General features: G+C 34.1%; 1 protein-coding gene across 1 annotated transcript in view; it reads right to left on the bottom strand.

Moving 5' to 3' along the window:
• LOC141579655 (IQ domain-containing protein M-like) overlaps positions 1-25,254 on the bottom strand; it is a 193,971-nt gene extending 168,717 nt beyond the window's left edge. The window contains exons 1-2 of the mRNA XM_074377591.1: positions 25,147-25,254; positions 5,934-5,992 (exon numbers count right to left, since the gene is read on the bottom strand). Coding sequence (XP_074233692.1) covers positions 5,934-5,983 — 50 coding nt within the window. The 5' untranslated portion in view covers positions 5,984-5,992; positions 25,147-25,254. The remainder of the gene's footprint in view (positions 1-5,933; positions 5,993-25,146) is intronic.
• Between the last annotated feature and the right edge of the window lie 602 nt (positions 25,255-25,856).

Here is a 25,856-nt window from a genome sequence, read left to right as displayed (position 1 = left end):
TTGGAAAACAAAACAAAACAAAACAAAACAACAAAAAAAAAAAAAAACAGGAAGATGGACCAAAAAAACATAGAAATGTGAAAATTTGCCTTTTAGGCTCATAATTATTGAAGATTAGGACAACAATAATTCTCTCTCCCTTATCTACCACTTTTTCTCCATATAAGGCAACAGGTTCCATTCCCTCCCAAGAATAGGAGTAGGTGCTCAGATTTGCAGTAATTCCAAATCAAGTGCAGCAACAGCATTTTTAGTTTGCTTAATTTCCCATCCCCACCTTCTAACAGCCAAGTGACTGCCTCCTTAAAAAATACTGCTGAGTGGGTGCATAAACCAGTTCTATTTGCCAACTGTAGAGGGTTCCCACAAAGCTTGTGGGTTTGTGTAAATGAATTACTTCATTTTTTTCTATAACTAAGAAGGGTAAAAAAAAAAAAAAAAACTTTCTTCTACTTACTGTACCCAGGCAATGGTAATATATACGTGACACATTTTCACCTTTGAAATGCAAAAATACTTCAGAAATTAGCCAGTACCTTACAGAAGTTGACTGATGACTGATAGAAGGTTATGATATACTTTGTCTCATGCAGACTCTAAGGGTACTTCTAGTTGAAAATACATGGGAAATTTCTAACAAAAAAAATGCTTTAAGACAAGATTTGAAGGGTCCCACATTTGGATTCTAAAGTTCATGGAATTTTTATGAGAGAAATGGTACCAGATTTCAAATAAACAAGAAAATCTTAATATTGTTTCACTTCAATATTTTCAATGAAACGTGTCTGTATGTGAAATATTTATAGTTTTATATAGTTCACTGCATCACTTTACTTTCACTTTGTTTCACTTTCTCTCTTTCTTCAGAATTCTATCTAGTAACATGTTTTAATCATTAGAGCCACTCCTGAATTTACTAAATGATTAGTTTCAGTCTACTTCTCTTAAGTAATCATCAGAAAGGTTGTAAATTTTTAGATAGAAATGGCATAAAAGCAGCATGATTGAGTAAGAATACTGTAATTGAGGGTTGTATTCTAGTAACAGTTATTTTTTGTGTGATGTTGAAACCTTGAAGAAGTCACTTACTCTTTTTAAATCTTTCATTTTCTCAACTGGAAATTAAAAGAATTAAATCAAGTGCTCTCTGAACTTCCCTTCAGCCATCATCCTCTAAAATGCTTAAGATAATCCCTGCAGAAGTTAGCTAGATATCCCTGCAAAACTTTGCTACAGCTCTTTATGCCTGCAACAGATGGTAGACTGTACAGGAAAATATTTAGCATTCAGATTAGCTGGTTGGCTCCAGGAAAATAACTATAATAAACACTCATCTTTCAGACTGTACAATTTTTTTTATCATTGAAAGGGCTGGAATAAATTTTAATTTTAGTAACACCTATGAGGAAAAAAAAAACTTCCTAATCAAATTAACCCGGTAAAGAATGTTTACAGGAAAAGGACCTACTCAAAAAGATAAGCTAACACTATCAAATAGTGTGTGTATATACATATATATATATACACACACACACACACACACACACATACACACACACACACACGTATTTTTTTCTTTAAAGCAAGTATTTTTGTGGGAAGGTCTTTGATGACAAGTTCAATTTCTTTAATAGACATAGGTTATTCAGCTTTTCTATTTGTTCTGTGTCAGTTTTGGTATACTGTCTTTTTTCAAGAATTTGTCCACCAATGCAGTAGGCATTAAGTTATTCATATATTCTCATCCTTTTAATGTCTATAGAATATATAGTGATTCCACTTCTTTCAATTTAAACATTAGTAATTTTCACTTTATCTCTTCTTTTTCTTAGTTTTGATAGGAGCTTACAAATTCTTTTAATCTTTTCAAAGAACCAGCTTTTGTCTTTGTTAATTTGCTTAATTGTCTCTGTTTTCTATTTCATTGCTTTCTGTTCTTATCTCTATAATGAGTGTTACATGTGGACTTAAAAGGAATGTATATTCTACAGTTCTTAGATGTAGTCTTCTATAAATGTTAATTAGGTCAAATTAGTTGATAGTTTGTTCAAATCTGCTATATTGTTATTTATTCTTTTTACTACTTTGCTTATTAATTACTAAAAAAAGCATGTAAAAAGTTTCCACTCATAATTATGGAGTTGTCCATTTTATTCTTTAATCCTGTCAATTTGCTTTATTTATATTAAAGCTCTATTATTAAGGCATACATATTTAGGATTATTATCTAGTTCTGATTAATTCACCCTTTTACAATTATGAAGTGTCCTTTTGATCTCTGGCAATAGTCTGTCAAGTCTACTTTGATGTTAACATAGCCACTCTAGCATTCTTAGGCTACCTTTTTTAATTGTTTATCTTTTCCTAACCTTTTATTTCTAATTAATGTCTTTTTATATCCATCTCTTATAAACAGTATAGAGTTGGTTCTTGCTTTCTTATCCAGCCTGACAAGCTCTTACTTTATCTGTATGTTTATTCTGAATATGTAACACAAATATTTGTACAGTTGGGTTTAAGTCTACAGTTTCCCTATTTGTTTTTATTCACTCTACATGTTCCCCTTTTCTTTTGAGTTAACCATATAGTTTTTGATATTCCATTTTACTTTTTGTATTATCTTTTAGGGTTATCTTTTTGTAGTAGTGGCTGCTCTAGGAATTACACTGCATTCTTAACTTCTCACACTACTTAGAATTAATGCCACTATTCATGACATGAAAGAAACTTGCAAAAGTAGAAGTCCATTACTTTTGCTATTATTGTCATATATATTTTTGCATATACCTAACATAAATACCATAATAATGCTGTGATTTTGCCTTAAATGTTTAATTTTAAAATAATTAGAAAAATATTCATTTTCATATTTTTTTTTATTTTCAAACTTCTTTATTTCGTCTCATAGATTCAAATATCTAGCAGATGCCATTTCTCTCAGCATGAAGAGCTTCTTTTAACATTTGTGAAGTGCTGATCAGCTGGCAATATATTCTCATTTCTTTAATTTAGCTGAAAAATTATTTTTTCAACCCCAATATTATGAGATAGTTTCACTAGATATAGAATTATCAGTTGATAATTTTTTTAGCACTTTAAAAATATAATTTCATTGCTTCCTGGTATGCATCACTTCCAATAAGAAGACATCCATAATTCTTAGAATTGTAACCCTCTGTACAATGTATATTTTTCCCCCGTGGCTATTTTGAAAGTTTTTCTTTGCCTTTGATTCTCAGCTCTTTGACTATGATATTTCTACATGCAGGTTTTCTTGTATTTATCTTGCTTAGATTGATGATCTTTTTAGATACATAAAGCTGTTTTTCATTAAATTTGGAAATTTTCAGCCATTATTTCTTCAACTACTTTTTCTGCCTTTTTCTATTTCTCTTCTGCTGAGACTCCAAATCACATATGGTAGGCCACTTGATATTAATTTATAAGTCAATCAGTCTTTGCTCATTTTTCTCTCAATCATTGTTTTCTCTCCTTCAGATTAGTCTCTACAGATCTATGCATTTACTGACCTTCTATACTGCCTTCTCCAATATGCTGTTCAACTATCCAATGAAATTTTCATAACAGATACTGTATTTCTCAGTTCCATAATTTTCATTTGATTATTTTCTTTATAGTTTCCATTTATGCACTGGGATCCTCTGTTATTATAAACACATTTTTCCTTAAGTTCTTGAAAATTTATAATAACTGCTTTAGAGCCCTTGTCAGCTAATTCCAACATTTGGGATGTCTTTTTCTTTGCTGTAACCCAAATTTTCCTGTTTCTTAACCTGTTTAATATTTTATTTGTTGTGTACTAGCTAAGCATTGTACACTGTAGAGACTGGATTGTGTTACTGTCCTTGAAAGAATGTTGATTTTTTTTTTTTTCTAAGTGGTAGCAAGGTTACTGGTTTATCATCTTAAACTGGTCAAGGCTTAGCTTACGCCTTTGTTAGGGTGAATCTGTTTGTTTTGTCCTTTGTACTAAGGTAAATCTCTTAGTCCTGGGATATAATCTCCACTCCTTAGGTGTTGGCCTTCTAAGATTTCCAGGGAGAGACTGAGGTATTTACTAAATCCCTATTAATTTGGCAGGACTTAAACTCCAGTTTCTGTCTCTCTCCATGGTGAACAGCAACTAACGACTCTGCCTAGGCTTTAAATTCCATAAATTTAAGGAGTCTATCTTGGCACCTAAAATAGGAGGTGCTTAATGTTTGTTGTTAAATGCATAAACTATGAAAGACCAAAGGAAATTTTTCTCAACTAGACAATACAAATTTGTTTTTCCTTTTCCTCTAGAAATTGTTGATTTATTCAATTATATTTTCTGAGTATCTACCACATGCCAGGGATGGTGCCAAGAGCTCTAAATAGAAGTATTCACAGAATCAACACTCCTTGCTCTCATAGAACTTGACATTTTAGCCAGAGATCCTTCTGGTACAATTTAGTTTATAAAGTATAGCAATGACTTTGCAATTAAACGACCTACATTTGAATCCAGCTCTGACATCAACTAGCTGAATGACCCTAAGTGAGATATTCAACCTGAGTTCTTCCATCAGTAAAATGGTGATAATAAAAATATATCATTGTGTTGTTGCAGGAGTTAAATTAAAGTACCTGGTACAAGATAAGCACAGAATGAATGCTATTATGCTATTACTAAATTTATTATGAGATTAGCTCTCAGAAAATACTTAATCTTAAATTGGATATTTATTTATTGGATATTTAAGTAATTGCATTGCATTATTTCATAGTCATATTGGTCTAGATTCATCATATAGTGAAATTCCACAGTACTTGAACCTTATAGTCAGATGTATTTTGGAATTCAGATTTTCTTTTTTGAAGTCTAGGAAATTCATATAGCATGTATACTATATAGTATGTAATACTCAAGCAGAGTCTGGGCAGTGTCCTGTCATTAAACATACTGATATTAATTAGCTAATATAATTAATGTTAGTATGCGTGCAAACATGAATAGTCATATGAAGTGGAAAAAGTAAAGACTATGAGTAATTATAATCACCTGTCATTTTAAGTCAGGTTTGACACTTAGAGTTTTGGTGCCACCTTAGGTAACATTAACTTACAGTTTCTGGAGCTTTCCAGATTTTGGAAGTGTGAATGAGGGATTATAGTCCTTTTATCACCAGAATTTTTGAGTAATTGAGAGAAGAAATGAAGAGGATGTCAGGTAAGAAAAGGTACCCTATAATATATTTAAATAAATCTGTATTTACTAGAGGATTAGATTTCCAAACTGATTGCTTCTGATCAGATTCAGTCTCCAAGGCTTTTTGCTATTTGCATCTATATAACTTGGCACGGTGTATTGCACTGAGTGAGTACTAAAACAATATCTGGTGAAGTCATAAATGAATGTATCACCAGTGAATTAGAAATTACAGGTTTGAAATCTCTCCTTTCCAGAAACGTCACTGTTAACTTTCTACAATCCCTTCTTTCCATCTCATTCTCTAATTTATCTCACAAAATCAGTTGTTTTTCACAAAAGTTTGTCAATAAATTTGCTACACAAAGAAGCAAAGCAATCTTAAGAATCCCTCATAGAGTCACTGAAACGCATGCTGTACCATAGTGAATTGTAGTTCACAGTTTCTAATAAATAAAATTGCTGAAACATCTTGCAGTACTGTTTACATTGCTTTTACTAGCTGTTGCAAAGTAAACTTACAGCCTGGCCTACTGAATGAGCATTAATACACTCAAAAAATAAGAATGTTTTTCCCCTTGCCCTAGTAGAATGAAATGGGAAACTTTGAAAAAGATATGTTAAAAACATGAGCTTTCAAAAAACTACACTTCTTTAAACCAGATACTTAAGAAGTCACGATAAAACCAAAAGCAAGCACATTAATTTAAACTTTTGTGCTATTATATAAAAGATATACCTGGGTTGTGGCTTTGATTCGGGCTTGACAGACTGTTGTTCTTTTTTCATGAAGGTTTTCTAGAAAAAGAGAAAGAAGAGTTGACATAGTAGGAAAACAACTTCATCATCTGTAAAATTTTAATTCCATTGATGTTCTGTTACATTATCAAAGGGAGAACTGTTCCATTATAATATATATTATAAGCCTAAACATTTAATAAGTAAGTATATTCAAAGTATGATAACGGACACTCCTCCACCATCTTTTGGCCCCCAGAAATATAATTCCTACTGATCATTTCAGTGAGCAAATATCCATACAAATCTATTATAGATAAGAACTTTTTTATTTACTTATTTTTTTGTCCTTTGTCTTACAAAAAGATTTAAGGTAGCTTACAAAAAGTAGAGTATGTATAAAAAAGGAAGAAAAAGAATATCAGGTTAAAGGGAAAATGTGGACAGAAAAATAATGTCAAGTGTTTTCTGATGTTGCTTAATGTGTTACACAGATTTGGCTCTCAAACTCCTTTGTATCAAAGTGTTATAGACTGAACTGTATTCCTATAAAATTCATGTGCTAAAGCCTTCATCCCCAAATGTGACTACATTTGGAGATAAGGCCTTTCAGGAGGTAATTAATGTTAAATGAGGTCAGAAGTGGGTCATAAGGGTGAGGCCCTAATCCAAGAGGACTGGTGGCCTTATAAGAAGATGAAGAGATGCCAGGGGCCCATGTTTACAGAAAAGGCCAAGTGAGGACACAGCAAGAAGCAGCCATCTATAAAACAAGGAGAGAAGCCTCAAGAAAACCAACTCTGCCCCAGAGCTGTAAGAAAATTAATTTCCATCGTGTAAGCCACCCAGTCTACAGTATTTTATTGTGGCAGGCCTGGCAAACTAAAACACAAAGTAACAGAGAAAACACAGTCCTAACATTCACAATATCTATAAGGGAAGCAAACTTATTTTCTGTGAAACATTTCTTCCATGAGTCCTTGAAAAGAAGCCTGGTATAATGTCACAGTCAGCTTCCAAAGCATTTCTTAAACAATTACATGAGAGTGTTTAATATGAACTTTTTACATGATCCTTCAATATCAGTCAACAGTAGAAAGAACAACACATGAAGATAATGCTACAAGACTTCAGAATAAGTGGGCCATTGCCCTTCTCGTCATTTGGCGAGATCCAAAGGTTAAACTGATACCTAGAGGCACTGATGGATTGCATATTCAGTTTATAATCTGCTATGACAATTATTTTGCACAAAATAGCTGTTGAAAAATGGTCTCAGATAGGAGGAATTTGAGGTAATCTTGATAACGAGTAAAGGTTAGTGGATTTTGGATTGTTGGTGTTGTCTTCACCGTCAGACTCTAAGTCAGTATCAGAAAGTGACTTAGCTATTGATGTGCTCATGATACCACAAGGAAAATGCTTATTTCAGTTTTGCTTTTTAAATTTTAAATATGTATTTAGCCTATTTGACAAATGAAACTAAGGATGTCTCTTCTATACAATCTCAGGATATATAAAGGGTCAGTGTAAAGACGAAAGGTAGAAGAAATTTGTATTTGTATTGCCAAAATACTGTTTTAAGACACAGAGACAATGTTTTTAAATGTTTTAAACAAATCATATATCTCTCCTTTAGAGTTAAGCTTCATTCTGTCTTATAGTGCTGTCTTACATGAAGCCTGACTTGTATATGTAAATTTGTATTTCATGCCATTTATTTTTTAAGATCAAAGATTAACTTTTTTCTACAGTTCTGCTAGAATGCAATAATAACCTCGAGAATTGGTTTGCTTCATCTCTCAAGTGTTTTTTTACTTTGAGAACTCCCTGATCATGTTTTCTTTTTAAAAACAATCATCCTTACAAATAATACTGTACTTACTAAAACTTACATGCAGCATGGAGGTGATAATAAAACATGAAGCAGTAGCAATATTTTAAACAATTCCTTCAATGCTGTGTTCCTTGACACACACTCGTGGCTACAAAATTACTTGTGGCTACAAAAATTATTTTTAACCTATATACTCCATACTTTTGCACAAAACAAAGTGCTTGGCTTGGAACAAATTGTCTTTATGTGATACTAATATTTTCACTTACCAACTTAATTTTTTTTAACTGCTTCCTTCTTGGCCAGACTAACTGAGACTGGCATGTTCTCCAGGATGAAGGGTATCAAATGTGAAGGCCACTAAGTAAAAGAGTCTCAAAGAAACATTCTTGAGGATTTGTTTTTACTTAATGTTCTCTGATTTTTTTCCAGTTATTCTCTTGTGACCTCATGCCTTCACAACCTCCACTGTGTCTTTTTCTTCTTATCTAACATAATTAGAAATTGGGAGTTTTGAGGTCATCTTTTTGCAAAGTGAACGGCAGTCATTTTTAAGGGGTCCTGAGTTTTGTTTTTTTTTCCCTCAGTCTCAATTTCCTCCATACTTTCATATTAAAATCTCAAGTCCATTCTGCCTTAATGTTTCAATGCCTTTCTCTCTTAAAATTTTTCTTCTTTCCATGGCTGCTACCTACTCCTTTAGACTTCTTCAAGCTCCCAGTCTCTCCATGACAATGCATTTGAAGTGACACATTCAAAATACTTGGCTGAAGATGTAAGTCATCTATTAAATCCTCACATCAAAATTTTCAAAAATTTTTAACAACCTGTGTGGATTTATTTCAAACCTCTTCTCAGACTCCTTTACCCCATATATTTTCTCAAATCCCACAATTTAACTGGTACCAAGCTTACTTCTGATAATCTGCACAATATTATTATACCTCAAGGTTCTCTTTAGAAGCAGTTGTCTAATATATCAATTCCCTTCTACTTACCAAATCTCATCTGGAATTTTCTTTTTCCTTTGGACAATGCTGCTAATTCGTCTTATAGTTTAATGATTAAATTCTTGCATTGATTAACCATAGATGAAATATGGAAGAAAGTCTTTGATTTTGCATCGTAATGCTAGACATATTTCTATATTACTATTATTAGTGTGAAATTTTGCAATATGTTTGCAATAAATATGTAGTCTATAGTTGGCATATTACACCTCCAATACTTAACCCAAAAGGTGTTTAAAGGTATTTTCTAAGTAGCAAGAAATTTTCATAGCTATAAATAGCTTCATGACCCTACCAGAAGCATATATAAACACATTATTCACGGTAAATGAAAGGTTTGTTTAAAAGTAGGTAACTGTGAAGAGAAAAATCACTAACAGCATACACATATACAATTACAAATTACACATCAAAACATGTGAAATAAACTGAAAAGCTTTTTCTGCCAGGCTTGAGTATTAACACTTGTGTTTCCCCAGCAAAGATCAGTCATGTCACTAGCACATTCTGTGAAATAGCAGTGAGCGTCCTCCTTGTATTGCTCCTGCTTCTTGTCTAAGAAATGGTTTAAAAAGAAAAATATCAATAACTTGCACGCATGCAGAACCAGAAGACACCCAACACATCATTTTGGAATTTTTCACAAGTATCTTTACATTGTTGCTTTTGAGAGCTTCTAAGAACACACACAAACCAAAGGAGGGTTTTCAAGCCGTAGAACCACCCCCAGGAAACCTGTAGTTTTTCAAAACCTTTCCATGGAGCCATAGAAACATCCATTTTGAAGGTGTTCTCAAGTGCTGTATTTCTTCTACATTTCTTAGGAGGAGTGGAGGGAATCCCATAGGTAATGCTGGTCACTCTATAATGGCCATCGCCTCAAAAAGTCATTTAACTTTCAGATTAGGAGAGACCAAAGATGGTGGCCCAACAAAACATGGGTTATTCATTTAACAGCCCCTAGACAAAATTTCTTTAATCTCCAAGGGAAATCAAAACTCTTTGATATGTAGGGATTTAAGGATAACATAGGAGATAATACAAAGACTGAGAGAAGGGGCTGGATAGAGAAGTTTACATCTCAAGGTAAGTCCCTCTGAGGATTGAAACCTATTTGTAAAAGACATAATAGGGCTGTTATTTCCAGGAGCACGTTCGTAGCAACAAATCACAGCATAATACTATAATAAATTCTAAAGACAAAAATAAAAGATATTTTAAATGCATAGCTGAGTTGAAGAGAAAGTAATGGCATTCCTTTCTGATCAAAAACAAGAAATGTTGAATTTACTGTTGTATGATTTCTGGAGCTTGTCTTTGCTTTGGGAATTGCATGGAAATTTCTGACAACCTGGAGCCTCAGTTTTAATGAGCTCTGTGCCCTGCATCTGGGAGACTAATACTGGAACCCAGAGCATGAAGGAATGTTAGAGTTGAGACCATGCCTCATAAAACCTGGGTACTGGAAGTGCAATATCTTTAGAGTATAAATCAGGATTTTGAAATTTCCCTGGAGGAAGAAAGAAATAGAAACAGGAAGAGAAAGAGATACCATGAGACTACTTATCTGTCATGACTTTGGCTCTGGGTAGAAAGAGAAAAAAAAGACCCTCTGAGGAATTTTTCATGACAAGACCTCATTCATATGGATTTGCGGCCTCAATTAGCACTACCTGCAATATCCCAGACCTCCTCTGCAAAATAAAGGCAAAACACTTAGAATAAAGTGGCCCCAGGTTGGTAGTGCTCTAAAGCACCTGGGAAAAGCAAACATCAATCATTTTTAGAAGAATGCAGTTTAAATTCTGGTTTTAAAGAATTCTCACAATAAAATACCAAGAAAAAAAATGAGCTCACAATCAGAAAAGTCATTAAACATAAGAAAATAAACAATCAAGGTATCACAAGAAACAACAAACTACGTTTTCAGAAACTCAAAGACTGTAATACTGTAATTAAGATATACAGAATATAAAATAAGAATGAGCTTCCATTATTTGTTGAGAGCAATATATTAAAAGAACCAAAAAATTATCAAGTTGACCAAGCTGATTTGGAAAATAACAACTAGATGTTGTAAAAACTGAAAAATATAATAAGTGAAATAACTAGAAACTCCATTGATAGTAAAAGAAAAGAACAGACACACAAAAAGAGAACCAATAAACTAAAGGAGAAATCAGGAGAAAAAAAAGACCCAGGATGCAGCAATGAGACACAAAGAGATAGCAAATATGAAAAAGAATAAAAGAGTAACAGAATGATAATTGAATGTGTGAACAAAAAATACTGCAAACCATATCAGTAAACAAAGAATGCTGAAGCCATCAAGTCATCAGTAGCTGCCGCCACCCCCCAGTGAGGACAGGCCTGCAGCCCTGCCTCTGCAGCCATTCACAATGGTGCACTCTGAGGGGACTCAGAATAAGAAAGGACAGGATACTGGCTTTAGATAGCTAGGTGCTTGTCAAAGGAATGAATTCAGTGAGTCCAAATGTTTGCTTCCTCCCATACATAGAAAAGCGCTGAATGTTTTAACTCAAGATACCTGGTTTTTCTTTAGTTAACTAGTAATCTTTTATTCTTCCAACTCTGGTCTTTGTTGTAAAGCTCCTATATATCCTGGCTCCTCCCCTACCTCTCTAGAGCAGTCCCTCAGAGACATCTGAGAGGCTTCATCGGAGACTCGAAGGGGTTCGAGTCCTCAGAAATGTCCCCCAAACAAAACATAACTCTCAACTTTTAGGCTGTGCATTAATTTCAGTCGACAAATGGAAAACTCAGCATATGTCTAAGTAGAGTTTTATAAAAAGTTTTAATTAGAGTTGATAAAACATGGAAGAAAGACAGCATTTGAAGAGAGAATTGCAGAAATATTTTTTTCTCAGAATGCTCTTAAGACATTGATTTTCATACGTAGGAAGCCCAACAAAAACAAAGCAGAATGAACAAAAAGAAAACCACACTTGGACATCTCATAATAAAATAGTAGAACAACAATGAAAAGAAGTCCTTAAAAGTAGACATAGAACAGAGACAGATTACTCACAAAGGAAAGACAACTGGACAAACACTTGATTTTTCAACAGCAACAGTGGCAGCCAGATAACAGGGGAGTGAAAACGTCAAGATTCTGAGAAGGCATTACCGAGGAGGAAAACATAAACACACTATAAATTGAAGTTTTCAGCCAACTGACCCTTACTGAAGATACTTCTAAAGATGTAGTTCAAGAAGGAATATCATCCTATAGATCTGTGGTGCTGCATATAAGAGCAGGTAAAAAAAAAAAAAATTAGTAAGCATGTAGATAAAACTAAACAAACAAGGAAGTATAAACAAAATAATTATTTCAATTTGGGAAGTTAAAAATGGTAAAAATAATAAAAGAGAACTAAACTCTAGTAGTTAAGGCAATTTAAGATTTCTATATATGGCAGGGAAAAGATAAAGATAGTTTAAGTTAAAGGTATATATTAAAATCAATAGGTTAGCCACTTATAAAGACTATACATAAATGCCAAACAAGAACATTAATGCCAAATGAGTACAAGGAAAACTAGTACAACGCCAAACTATCACAAGGAAAAATGGAACAAGAGGGGAAAATGTATCAAACAATTTCCAAAAAAGACAAAGAAGCAAAAGAAAACAAGGACAAAACGGAAAGAACAAATAGCACAAAATAGAAGGGGTATGTGAACCAAAATACTGCAATGTGAATGAAAATACTGCAACCGTATCAGTAAACAAAGAATGCTGAAGCCATCAAGTCATCAGCAGCTGCCGCCACCCCCTAGTGAGGACAGGCCTGCAGCCTGGCCTCTGCAGCCATTCACAAAGGTGCCCTTTGAGGGGACTCAGAATAAGAAAGGACAGGATACTGGCCCTAGATACCTGGGTGCTTGTCAAAGGAATGAATTCAGTGAGCCCAAATGTTTGTTTCCTCCAATACAAAGAAAAGTGCTAAATTCTTTAACTTGAGATGCCTGTTTTTCTTTAGATAACAAGCAATCTTTTATTGTTCCAACTACCTGGTCTTTGTTGTAAAGCTCCTATATATCCTAGCTCCTCCCCTGCCTCTCTGAAGCAGTCCCTCAGAGCAATCTGAGAGGCTGTCATCCCGGCTCAAGTCCTCCCACCAAATAAAATATAACTCTTAACTTTTAGGCTGTGCATTTTTTCAGTCGACAGGTATAAAGGCATCCAAACACATTTTTAAAAACACAACGATATGGTGTTCACAAAGAAGAAATAATAGTGGCTTAGACATATGTTAAAAAAAATTATCAGCCTTATTTGTTACTAGGAAAATGTAAATTTAAAGCACAAAGAACTATTTCATACCTTACAAATTGGCAAATGTTAAAATTTTGACATAATAAGTGTTGCCAAGCACATGAAGCAATGGGGACTTGTAAACTGCTGCGGGGAGTGGAAAACTGTGAACATACACTCACTGCCCAGCACAGCTATTCTACTCCAGGCCACTTGTGGCTAGAGGCAATCAATTATTCAGATAGTTAATAATCAGTTACTGAGTTCCTCCTGCCCAGGCAGGTCCTGCCCACCTGCCTTCCAGGCTGAAGGGATCAATATTCTGCCATCTATATAACCCATTCTCGACGCAACAGGATGCAGGTTCATATTGACGTTGAGAGTTCTTACCCTAGAGAAACTCTTGCACCTAAAACTTGCAAAGGAATGTAGCAGAATTGTTCATGATAGGAAATAACTTTTTAAAAGGCCAAGTATCTCTCGGCAATAGACAGGATAATTAAACTATAGTGTAATTATTCAACGGGATGTTACGCATCCATGAAAATGAATGAACCATGGGGCATATATCAACATTTTGAAGACTGATGGATCTCCCAAAAATACATCATTGGGCAAAAAGAGAGAAAAGACATTATAATTCTATACACATAAAGTTAAAAACAAGTAAAAGTAAGCAAAATACTAATTAGAGATATATGTAGTACTAAAGTGGTAAAGAAAAGTAAAGGAACAATTAACATAAAATTAAGGAGACTGGTTTCTTCAGGATATGAAGGGAAGGAAAAGACACAGAGTTCTGCTCCCTAAGTTTTGTAAGTATTTGTTTCAGTATTATTCTTTAAGATATACAGAGATATAAATAGATATGTATGTGAATAATTATACTGTTTTGTATAATTGATGTATAAAACAACAGAAATTTTAAAAATAATATGGTAGAAAAATTTCTTAAGCTTAGGATGAGTGTCTGTCTCTCAAGAAAGAAAAGAATGAAAAGATCTTGGGAATCATAGGTTTCCCAGGTGTATCTAAACTTCCTAGGAGGTTACATGGCTCCAAATCTCTCCTGTGGTTTGTGTGTGTTCCTGGAAACTAAAATTCAAGAGTGCAAAGCAGTGGAACAGCTGCTGCCAGGAGTGAGTTGTTTCATTCTCAAGTTTTAAACTGTATGAATCTATAAATACATATGATTGATTTTTTTATCTGCTGGAGTTAAAAGGAAATGAGTTTCTGTTTTATAATTTGGGGGCATTTTAATGTGCTTGTGTTCTTATTGATGTTGAAATTGATGCTTAAATAAATAAAGATGCTTATTTGATTTTGAATATGTTTCCCCCTTTGGATTTAAAGTACTCTGCCACATAGTTAATTTATTACTAAACAATTCAGTTGTAAACTGAATAGTATTTTAAAATTTTGAATTCAATCCTTTTGTGTATTTGAGAATTATTCAACTGTAAAACACTGTGAATGGTGAGTTTGGTTATCATGATGAGATTTATGTACTGTGTGGTAGATCTGGAACTGCATCACAGAACGAATAAATTGTTATAACTAATAATTAGAACCTACTATGTGCTTTATGTATATTTTCTTCAATCTTCACCAAGACTTTGCAAAATAGATACTTTAATTACCACTTTTCCTTAGGAAGTTGAGAAGTTTAATATCTTTACCTTGATTACACAATAGGAGGTGACTGGGATTCAGACTCACTACACTATTCAGAAGGTGAAATTAGTGATACAGGGAAAAGAAATTTATGAAATTTATGAAAATAGTCAGAATACAATAAACAAAGACAGCATTAGAGTATACATGAGATTTTTAGTGCTTGGCACTCAGCAATTGTGTTTTCCACTTTTAGATCTTTTAGAAAACAGCCAGTGATTTTGTAGGGAGTCACTAGGACTTAATCATAATGGGATATAGAACTGCCAATCAAATGCATGTGGTCAAAGGCTGCCCCAGCCCCCTAGATGCAACTTGATTGACTACCTCCTCTTGTTTGGAGGACTTTTATGGGGAATTACATAAACCAGTGCTTCTCAAACTACATGTGCTTATAAATCACTAAAATCAGATTTCTAGAGATTCACGATATACTTGGATGATATAACAGCTTATTGAAATTGTCTGGATTAATTTATCTGGCTGAAAGCTCTATTATAAAAATATCTGGCATATTTTCCCAGGCCAATTTTGACATTCACTGTAGTTCTGTTTCATTATTTGAGAATGTGTTTCTGGTATCTTTGATTGGTTATAATCTCACTCTTCAACTTTTACAAGAAAATGCATTCCTATCCCACCACATTACTCTAAATTCAACATAAAATATCTGCATTTTAGGTACTTGTCAAGAAAAAGATTACTTCATATAGTCAATACTTATCAAAAGCTCACTTAAAAGGCAAAATACTATGGGGAATTGTCTAAAACAGTGTTTCTCAAACTTTAATATGATTATAAATCACTGCTGCCCTTATTCAAATACAGATTCAGGTTCCATAGGTTTGTGGTGGGGTCCTGAGATCCTACATTTTTAACAAGTTCCTGGAATGATAATGATGCTGGTGATCTGAGGAGTAGGAAGGGCCTAAGGCACATTCCCCCACTCCACAAGATACCCTAAAATCTACCTCTGATTTAAATTAAACCTGCAGATAATTATCTAACTTTAGCTAGTTGTTGATTTGTTTTTACTATGTGTACTTTTGTTTATGAGGTAGGAGAAGTAGTGAAAATCTATGTGAAAATTCCAAACCAACACTTCGTTGACAGACAATTTAACAATATATATTAAAATACAAAGCAAAAGGAGGAGGAGGGCACACCAACAATTCCATTACCAGGAATATGTCACAAGGAAATTAAAATTATGCACAAACATTCGAACATAAATATAGTGCACTGCAACCCATAAAAGCATTATTCAATGCCAAAATAACCAAAAATGCATTATACCCATATACTGCTAACATTGATTTAATATTAAAGAAAATAAATTAATGAATAAGAAAAGATGTTCAGAATATACTTTTGAATGAAAAAATAAGGTAATCAAGCATTGTTGTTATAATAAGTATGGTTAATTTTCTTATTTTGGGCTTTTTATATAAAGCATAATTTATAAAAATTATTTTAACACATGGTAAAAGACAACTGTTAAAAGGCTTTACAGGATGCTCATAAATATGTAGTAACAGCATAAAGAGAATAGAGAAAGAAGAATACAAAATCTAAAATAATTTGAGGTTAAAGGCTGTCCTATGTGTTTGGTTCAAGAATAAACCTAGAATCAGATTAGGAATCAATCACTGAAGACAGCATCCTAAAATAGCCTTTTGTGACTGACAGTATCTTCACCATCTGTTAATTTCCTAATGCAACAACTGAATGGGAGTGTGTGGCCTCCTGATTACTACCAACCAGGTGTCACCATCTGTGACCTAGTCTTCAATACCAGGATCTCCTACAAGTCAGAGTTTTGCGTTTGTGCCCCTGGGATGGATTTGGTCCCTTCCAACTAGCCTATGAAGCCAGCCCTGCCTGTAGTCTCAAAGGAGTCTTCTAATGAGGGATGTTGGAGGAGGTTAGAAAAAAGAAAAGGAGAACCCACAGGAAAATGACTTGATAAAATGAGAATGGCCCAGGTTCCAGAGAAGAGGAATGGGCCAAGTCCATTTCAAGACAAAGAATTAAGGCCTGTACAACAATTTTGATCAATATAGGAAAAAAAAAAAAAACAATTACAGAATGACTTTTCTTTTTTTCTTTTGCCTCTTTCTAGTAATATTATCATGGTGGTATTTTTCACTGCTTTGGGACCTTGGGCCTCTCATGTGTTCCATTTAGAGGAATGTCATGCAGCCCATTATAAATGTATTCAGCAAATATTTTCTAAACTTCTAGTTTATCATAGAAACCATTCTAGGCACTGGGGTCGCATTGGTGGTCTAAAATGTCTTCAGCCTTGTGGAGTCTACGTTTTAGTGAGGAAGACCAGGAATAAACCAATAAAGAGATTCATGATGTACTGTCAGGTTGGAATACATTGTGAGTTGAAAAACAAAAGAAGTGGTGCTCTTCTAGAGGTGGGGTTCAGGGAAGAACTCTCACAGGAATTAGCATCTGTCAGAGATATACAATTACATCTGCCTGATTCTGCCACTGGGAATCATATAAACGTGGACATTCTGCAATTAATTCCAGGAAATCTTGCACCAAGTATCAAGAAATATGAATATATGATCAAGATATTTTCCTTATGGAACTAGTAATATTCATTGTTGTCAACCTTAAAAATAAAGCAGCCAGTTATTTTTACCAGCAAAATGGGTTTATTCAGGAATAGCAGAGAATTGCCAAGACAGATAAGCTATGGTGAATCACAGGCAAGTCTGGAGAACAAAGGAAAGCGCTTGTGCTTTGAGTAGGTTTTAGAAGGAAATTGGCAAGGGTTGTTTTGAACAAAAGTTCATTGGAGAAGAGCAAGAGTTGGAGGTTTTAGAGTTTCTCACCTAAAGGGGTGATTAGAGTTTTGTTGCTGGGGTAGGGAGAGATCTTCCTTCTTTTCCTGAAAAGCAGGTGATATAATTCCCCTATGATTAATGTCCTCCTTCATCAAAATAATTCTTATCTTCCGTCTTCCTGCTGGTTATGCAAGTGCAAAGAGTGGTATGTATGTGAGAGCTCTCCCCTTGGGCTTCCCGGTTCCATTTTAAATAAGGTTTCCTTTATTAGCACACAATGTGTCTGTACTGTGTGTGTTTGTGTCTGTTTCTGTCCTTATCTCTTTATCTTCTCCATCGCCTTTACCTCTACAGCGACCACTACTATTATTATTGCTATTACTATCACTACTACAGGTCTTTGAGTCCTTACTTGTAACTCAGAAATCCAAAAACCTTTACCAAAAAAAACAACAAACCTTTCATAACACATACGGAGGCAAATTTAACTCATCTGAACTTTGGTTGCAAAACCTGACCAGATCCAACCAACAAAAGGCCTATATAATGGCCTTGATCTCCCACTTAATGAGAATATCCTTATGCTTTACTGTAAAATGTTTCAATGGTTTGATTACAGGCTTGACTGTAGATCCACTTATCTTCTTACCTTTCTAAAGTTTGAAATATTCTGATTCCCAGATACGCCTGGTCCCAAGAGTTTCTAATAAAGATCATGCTTCTGCACAACTAGCACAAGATACAACCATCACCATGGCTGTCACTTATACTAAAATCTTTTGTCTTCAAGTATCTATATTTGTTATGCCAATTCCTTCTAACATCTCATTAGCCTAACGGTGTACAGCTGAAGAGAAAATTTTGCGCCTAATCCATCTATTATTTAATGAACACACTTAACTTTTCAGAAATTTTTTTCTGATCATTTAAAAACACATTATAGCAAGTCTGAAGTCAATGCAATATTAACAGCCATAGCAATATCCAGAGCCTGTGGACATAACCCCGGATACCAGCGCTTTCTGCATCTACTGGTACTCTCTTTGTCTACTTATCATTACTACTGAAGTCTTCATTCATATTCAACACCCATGTCTGGTGCATTTTGTTTGATGAAAACAAGCTAATTAGTGCTGAACCTTTCCTAGTTCATAAATTTATTCCTAGGAACATTAAAAGGAAGTCAAGTCAGACATGTTCAGTAACAGATGTTTGCCTTTTTTGGCTGCCTTTTTACAGTTTGTTCCCTTTCATTACTTTTTAAGAAATTTAGTTAATGTTCCCTTTCGTAGAGAACAAGTGTACCTAGCTTCCCAGGAGGGTGGGGGTGGGGGGGTTCCCCAAGGCAGGCACAGTCTGTTCACTCCCTTAACCTAATATCTGCTCCAATGTTCTCTCCATCCAGCTTTTCATTCTTTCATCCAGGTTTCGGTAACAATCACACTCCAGCTCATCTCAGAAAGAATGCACATGTTGACTGGAGACTGTAAAACTACAACTATGGTGGGCACTATTAGTAAAGCACGTGGGCCTAATGCCCCTCAAACACCTTTCCCACACAACTATATCTCAGAATAAAGGGTCAATATGATTTAGAGAATTTGACTGAATCGTTTGGCTTCTGCAGTAAAGAAAGATTTTGAAGTGGCTTCCCAAACTAAAAATCCAATGGTCTTTTATAATAAAAGAAATGAGAAGTGTAGATCATGATTTTTCTCTATATAATCAAATTGATTCAAAAATACACATTTAAAATTATCCTATTTACTTATCTAACTTTTCATTTTGAATACTATTTAGTGTGAGGGCTATTGTGATGTGGTTTAAATGGTGGTACACTGGTAAATCTAAGTAACATTACAATCCAAATCTTGCATTCACCAAGAGTGCTTCCTTTTAAAACTTTGTAAGAATATATATATATATATATATATATACACACACATACAGAAGTCTTGAGCAGTTTATTGTGACCATAGATCTTAACCTATTTATTGCTAAAGGAATTTTGCATGGAGTAAAAAGTACTTAACTAGGACAACACTAGAAATTTCTACCTAGAAGGAAAAATTCAATAAAATGAAATAAGTAATTATTATAAAAATACTAGGGACCATATAAAATATATGATATAAAACTATCAGGCCCAGATAATACTGTTGCAAGGTAATAAATCATTGAAATGTGGCATTTTGACTACAACTATATACATTAAAAATAATTACTAAATATATCAAAATAAATATCTATGTCATTCAAAATTTTATATTTCATAGGAAAACAAATATGCATTTCAAAATTAAAATGTGAAAGCTGAAGATAATGTGCAGTATTAGACATCACATTTCTTGTAATAGGATCAAAACAATAAATAAAAAAACTAGATAAGAGTAACTTCTGGAATGGTGCTCAAAATGTCAAAAAATCATAGTCACTTAGTTAACTCAAGGCTTAAACTAATTCCCAGACTACTATAGGATTTTCAAAATGTAATTTCATTGGTATCCAAAATGATCTTTAAAAATTTAGGAAATCATTTGAATAAACAGAAATTTTCGAATTGATAGCCACAATGATTTGTGTTAATGCTTAGAAATATCAGAAAATCAAATCAGATAACCTTTTTTTTATCAAATGCAGCCCACAAGAGGAGAAAATCGTGAGTATGAAAACAATTACAACACCTTCTCAAATGTTGTGCAGGAGGGAAGGAAAAGAGCAGAGAGAAGAAATTGTGATGTGGGAGAAAAATGAGCAAAGATGCTCTATGAATTAAAAGTTAATTTACTATTTTTTATTATGTAATAAAATATTTCAAGTGAATGCCCACAGTCTTCTGACAGTACAATAAAGCATTACAAAAAGGTGTCTAAATTTCCAAGTTAAAAGAAGAATATCCCCTTAGACTCATACAGCTTTCTTTTACCAAAATGGCTCAAGAAAATTCTCCAGAAAAAAGTGATAAGAAGTTTCATTAAAATCTAGTCAACCCATTCTATGGTCAAAATTAAGCTTCTATAAAGAATGTTATATACAAAACCTCTTTTTCATTTCTAAAAAATATGTTTCTACAAAACTAATTTTTTTTGGTTTTGTTTATCAGATGAATCTGTAAGTATGTTTAAAAAAATGACCACTGACTCTTGGTTTCTCCTCTCATACGGGACTTGTTCTCCTTGGGAGGAGGGAGGTCTAAATGCCCAGAGGACTCACAGTGTGTTCTTTGAAACGTAAAACAATTTATAATGCAATCAGTTATTACACCAAATTCTGCTTGCTTGTAATCCCTTACTTCCTAGTGTCAAGGTTAGGCAAATTCTTTTCATCCAGAATTAAGAAAATAAAGTGATCAAATGTCTTCCTACAAGGCACTTCGTGATGATGGGGCTTTGTTAAAATCTTGTTTCTGCTCTTGCCACTTTCCTCTTGAATGCCACACTTCTGCCACACTGAACTTCCCTCACTTCCTTGAAATGCGCCTGCCCTCCCACGGGGACAAACCCAGCTAGGTTCTTTCTCCTCTGCTCCTCTCTCCCTGAATTCTGTCACCACCTTGACGAGTATGGGAGCACACATGCTTGGGCATTCCCTTGCTTGTCATCTCACCCTCAACCTAGGGTGTCACCAGATGGCAGAGGTCCTGTCAAGGAACTTCCTGACCCCCAGAGCCACTGCAACATAGCCATGAATGAGCCACTAGCTTAGAAGAGTTTTGCCTTACTGATAACTAATGTGTAAAAGTTACTTCACCCCCTCCTGTGTTTCCAAATATTAGCTAGAAATTAACTTCTTACACACATTTCTGTTAATATTTGTTTTTATCCTAGCTTTTTAAAGAGCACTATTGATAAATACATTTATTTTTGCATCTCACAATTTTGATAAATACCAGAGTTGTTTTCCACACCTACAGTCCATCAGGTTGAGGATTTCAAGATTGCTTCATACATTGTCATAAAGTTAGTGAACCTTGTAAAGAGGAGTTACGAAGTGAAATTGCAGCAACAAAGTTGGAGATGGTGGTCTTTCCCATATATGCCATTGCAATGCAATATCACATTTTTATGTTACACAAGAGATTACATTCACAGGTGCTCACTTACTTTGGATAAATAATATCTTTCAAGATAATTAAGGCTATAAATATCTCAGTACTTCAGAGACCACAAAAAGTAGCATTAGTAACTTATTCTTCAGGATGCGGTTTCTTTAACTTCATGTAAAGAAGTTTTAGGGGGCCATATGCCATTGTTTACAATAACTGGGAATTCTAATACAATAAGTCTGCAGTTGCAGAAATGAAACATTAAAATTAAAGACATACAGCATTATTGTATTATCATTTAATTAGAACTAAAAATATATAAGGATACAAAATACTTTAAAAAGAAAACAAACACTTCAGGCTTAAAAGGGATAGTGTTCTTTTAGCTTAAAGAAAGCAATCCACAATGACTTTCTTATTTGAGTGAATTAAAATTTTGATGTGTAGCTAAGCTATACAGAGTGTTTTGAAAGTAGAATGTGTTATAGTTTTCTCTCCTCCTACAAAATCAAAGACAAGGTTATCTGTGCCCTGTCTTCTCTTCTTTCAACAATGCAAGCTTCTTTCTATATCCTCAGTTTTCCTAGTTACTTTTTGTCTTTTGGACCTGATTGAACAAACTCACATCAAGATTACTTAACACTTCACACCCACTAGGATGGCTATTATCAAGAAAACAGAAAATGTAGTAAGTGTTGATGAAAATGTGGAGAAACTGGAACACTTGTGCATTGCTAGTGGGAATGTAAAATGGTGCAGCCACTGTGCAAAATAATACAGCAATTCCTCAAAATATTAAACATAGGAATCAATATAGATCAGCAATTCCACTTCTGGGTATATACCCAAAAGAAGTGACAGAATGGACTCAAACAATACTTGCACACTCATGTTTACAGTGGCATTATTCACAATAATCCAAATGGTGAAAGCAGTCTAAATGTTCCCCAACAGATGAATAGATAAATAAAATATGATATATATATATATAGATATATATATATATGTATGTATATATATACAAGAGGATATTATTCAGCCGTTTTTAAAAAAGGAAATTCTGACACATGCTACAACATGGATGAACCTTGAAGACATTATGCAAAATGAGATGAGCCAGTCACAAAAGAGAAAGCAGAATACCTGTTGCCAAGGGATAAGGGGAGGCAAGAACAGGGAACTAGTATTTAATGGGTACAGAGTTTTAGTTTGGAAAGATGAAAAGATTCTGGAGATGGATGGTGATAATGGTTACACAGCAATGTGGGTGTACTTAATGCCACCAAACAGTACACTTAAAAATGTTAAAACGTGTGGTAAGTGTATTTTTAGTCTTTTGAGGAATTTCCATACACCAGAAATTGACACAACACTGCAAACTAACTATACTTCAATAAATATATATATATAGGAAAAAAAGTTAAAATGGTAAATTTTGTTATGTATATTTTACCACGATTAAAAAATGGGGAAAAAAAAGATTACTTAAAACTTTGTGATCCTTTTTAGGACTGTTATTATTTTAAAGAATAAACAAAAGCAGAATCCTTACTAAAAAAAAAAAAAAATCAGACTTTCAATGGTAAAAATTAAAGGTGCAGTGAGCTGCAGGAAAGGAATTTGAAGGTCTGACCTTACCCCCTCTTATCCATTTACCTCCCCCAACATAGTTGGCTTGCAAGAATAAGATAAAAGCCTTAACTGGACTGATGCAAAAGGCCTATTAATGCTTAACTAGTCTCCACTCTAGTCCACCCCAAGCTCTTTAGACAAGTACACATACCCAAAATACCATCTACTATGTCAACCATGTTTAGAAATCTTTTGTACTAATTCCCCAGTCGGCAATGAATAAACACTCCTAGTCTTGTATTTAGAGCTATCCACAGTCATGTCTACTCTTGCCAGATTAATCCCAAAAGAACTATGTTTAAATGTACTTCACATAGCTAGAAGCAACGTCTACATTATTAGTGTAAAACAGGGTAGAGCTGGAAGGCTTAGAAGCAGTAGTTCATTTATTCACTTTTACTGGAAGATAATGAAAACAGCCTTCTATGGGTATCACTTGTTATAGACATGTATGAATTAGAAATATACATCCCATTAGCTGGAAGTAACTGTCTATTCTGTGATTAACTAATATGTTCTGAAAATAACAGATTACAAAGACTGTTCAAATTTCAAAAAACATTAACATAATTTCCTAGTCTAAATCCATCTAAATTTCCTTAATAATATTCATATAATGTCCTTATCTAAACAGGGTGGTAATGATTTAGTAGGTTCACTCAGAAAGAATTAAGCAGCATAAGTCAAATAAGACATAATTCAGAAGTTTTCATTTACAGGAAAAATATAAAAACTCAGTGTTTTTTAAAATAGTAGATAACAAACTATTCAATAGGAAAAATTATTATCAGCTGTCTAATAGTGCTATGGACTGAACTGTGTCTCCCCATAATTCATATGTTGAATCTTTAAGCCTCAATGTGACTATATTTGGAGATACGACCTTTAAAGAGGTAATCAGGTTAAATGAGGCCCTAAGGGTAGGGCACTAATCCAGTATGATTAGTGTCCTTGTAAGAAGAGAGAGACACTAGAAACACATACACAGGAAAGGCCATGTGAGGGCAGAGCAAGAAGGCAGCTATCTGACAGTAAGGAAAGAGAGGCTCCAGGAGAAACCAGTCCTGCAGGCACTGTGGTCTTGGACTTCCAGCCTTCATGACTTTGAGAAAGAAATTTCTGTTGTTTAAGCCACTCAGTCTGTGGTATTTTGTTATGGCAGCCAAAGCACACTAATACAAATGACAAGTCAAAAAGAAAAATAATCAACGATAGGAAAAGAGGAAAAAAGACACAGGATGAGACGGACACATTCACACACAGAGCATAACATATGGGAGGTGTAAGAAACCCAGACATATATACAGACACTGTGAGACCTAATGTTGTAAAACAGCGTTTCGAAGCCTTTTAAAAATCGCTGCTAAAGATTTCAGAATCACATGGGTTTCTTCTACTATTCACATAGTGACATCTTAGGACTTGCCCTGATGAGTTGGTGAACTTAAAGTGAAGTTCCAATTCTATTTTCAAGTCACAGATTCCCATGTCCAAGATTACTCTCACTCAAAAAACCATTAGTATGTGGTTATAAAATTGTCCTTGGAGTTTTAAGTCCTCCAAGTGCCACACCCTAACGAACCTCTTGGTTCTCCATTGGTCTCCACTATCTTTTCTTGATAGTCTAGGTACCATTACAAAAATAGGTGCGATCACATTTGGCACAAACCATTGGGATGATCACTTTGACTATTACTGCTCTTCAAACAAAAATCAATACATGTATTTAGGAGTTAAGGTGATTAGCAAAATTTACACAAAATAAGATAACAGAACTAAAGCACTGCTTCAGAAAAAAGGTGAATTTCAACGGGGAGTCATTTTAGGAATGAAATATGTCCAGAGCAGAATCTTACATGTTATATCAAAATTAACTCAATAATATGATAGAAAAATGGTAATGCAAGTCTATGTCCAGTTTTACAAATACTTACAGTATAATAATCCTGAAACACTGATGATTCAGAGAAAGTAGGCCAACTGGAGTCACGAGCCAAACAGGAAAACCTTTTTGACACAACTCCTCTCCAATCATACAATGCTCTGTCTGTTAGAAATATCAATGTAGGTTAAAAGAATATTTATCCAGGGAAAGTACACACTGATCACACTGCTTAGTGTTACAAAGAGGAAAGTAAATCATCTTTATGGCCCCACTATTCCGTATTAAAATTGCATCTTGTCATCTAATCAGAGAGATGAAGAAGTGATAGCACTGCATTGAGAGGCTTCAATTAACGGGCTTCCTCTTACAGTAAAGCTCTCGTGTTTTTATTGCATACAGTGTGCCCATCAGAAAACTAATAGGTTCATTCTTTTGACTCTTCTCTTCAAGAACACTGACTTCGTTTTAAAGGAAAACTTAAAGCAAAATCATACTTGCGAATAGCACTTACAAAAACAAAAGAAACCTCCTTTCCCAGTCACATAAACAGCTTAACAGAAAATTCAGAATCATTATGAAGGCACAAGTTTTGACATTGCAAAGTAAATTAAATTACTGAAAGTACTTAAGGTAAATAGGTTGAAAGAGCAAAAGGTTAGCCAGCATATGCCCACGTATTTCTTCTGTCTCACGGCAGTTGTTAAGTCGGATTTCTGCATAATTTTTTTTTAATGAAGAAAAGATTTTATATTGATTTGT

This window comes from Camelus bactrianus, chromosome 2 (assembly GCF_048773025.1).
Source record: "Camelus bactrianus isolate YW-2024 breed Bactrian camel chromosome 2, ASM4877302v1, whole genome shotgun sequence".
Classification (NCBI taxonomy): Eukaryota; Metazoa; Chordata; class Mammalia; order Artiodactyla; family Camelidae; genus Camelus; species Camelus bactrianus.
Note: the sequence above shows the minus strand (reverse complement) of the source record. Positions and strands in the feature narration are given on the sequence as shown.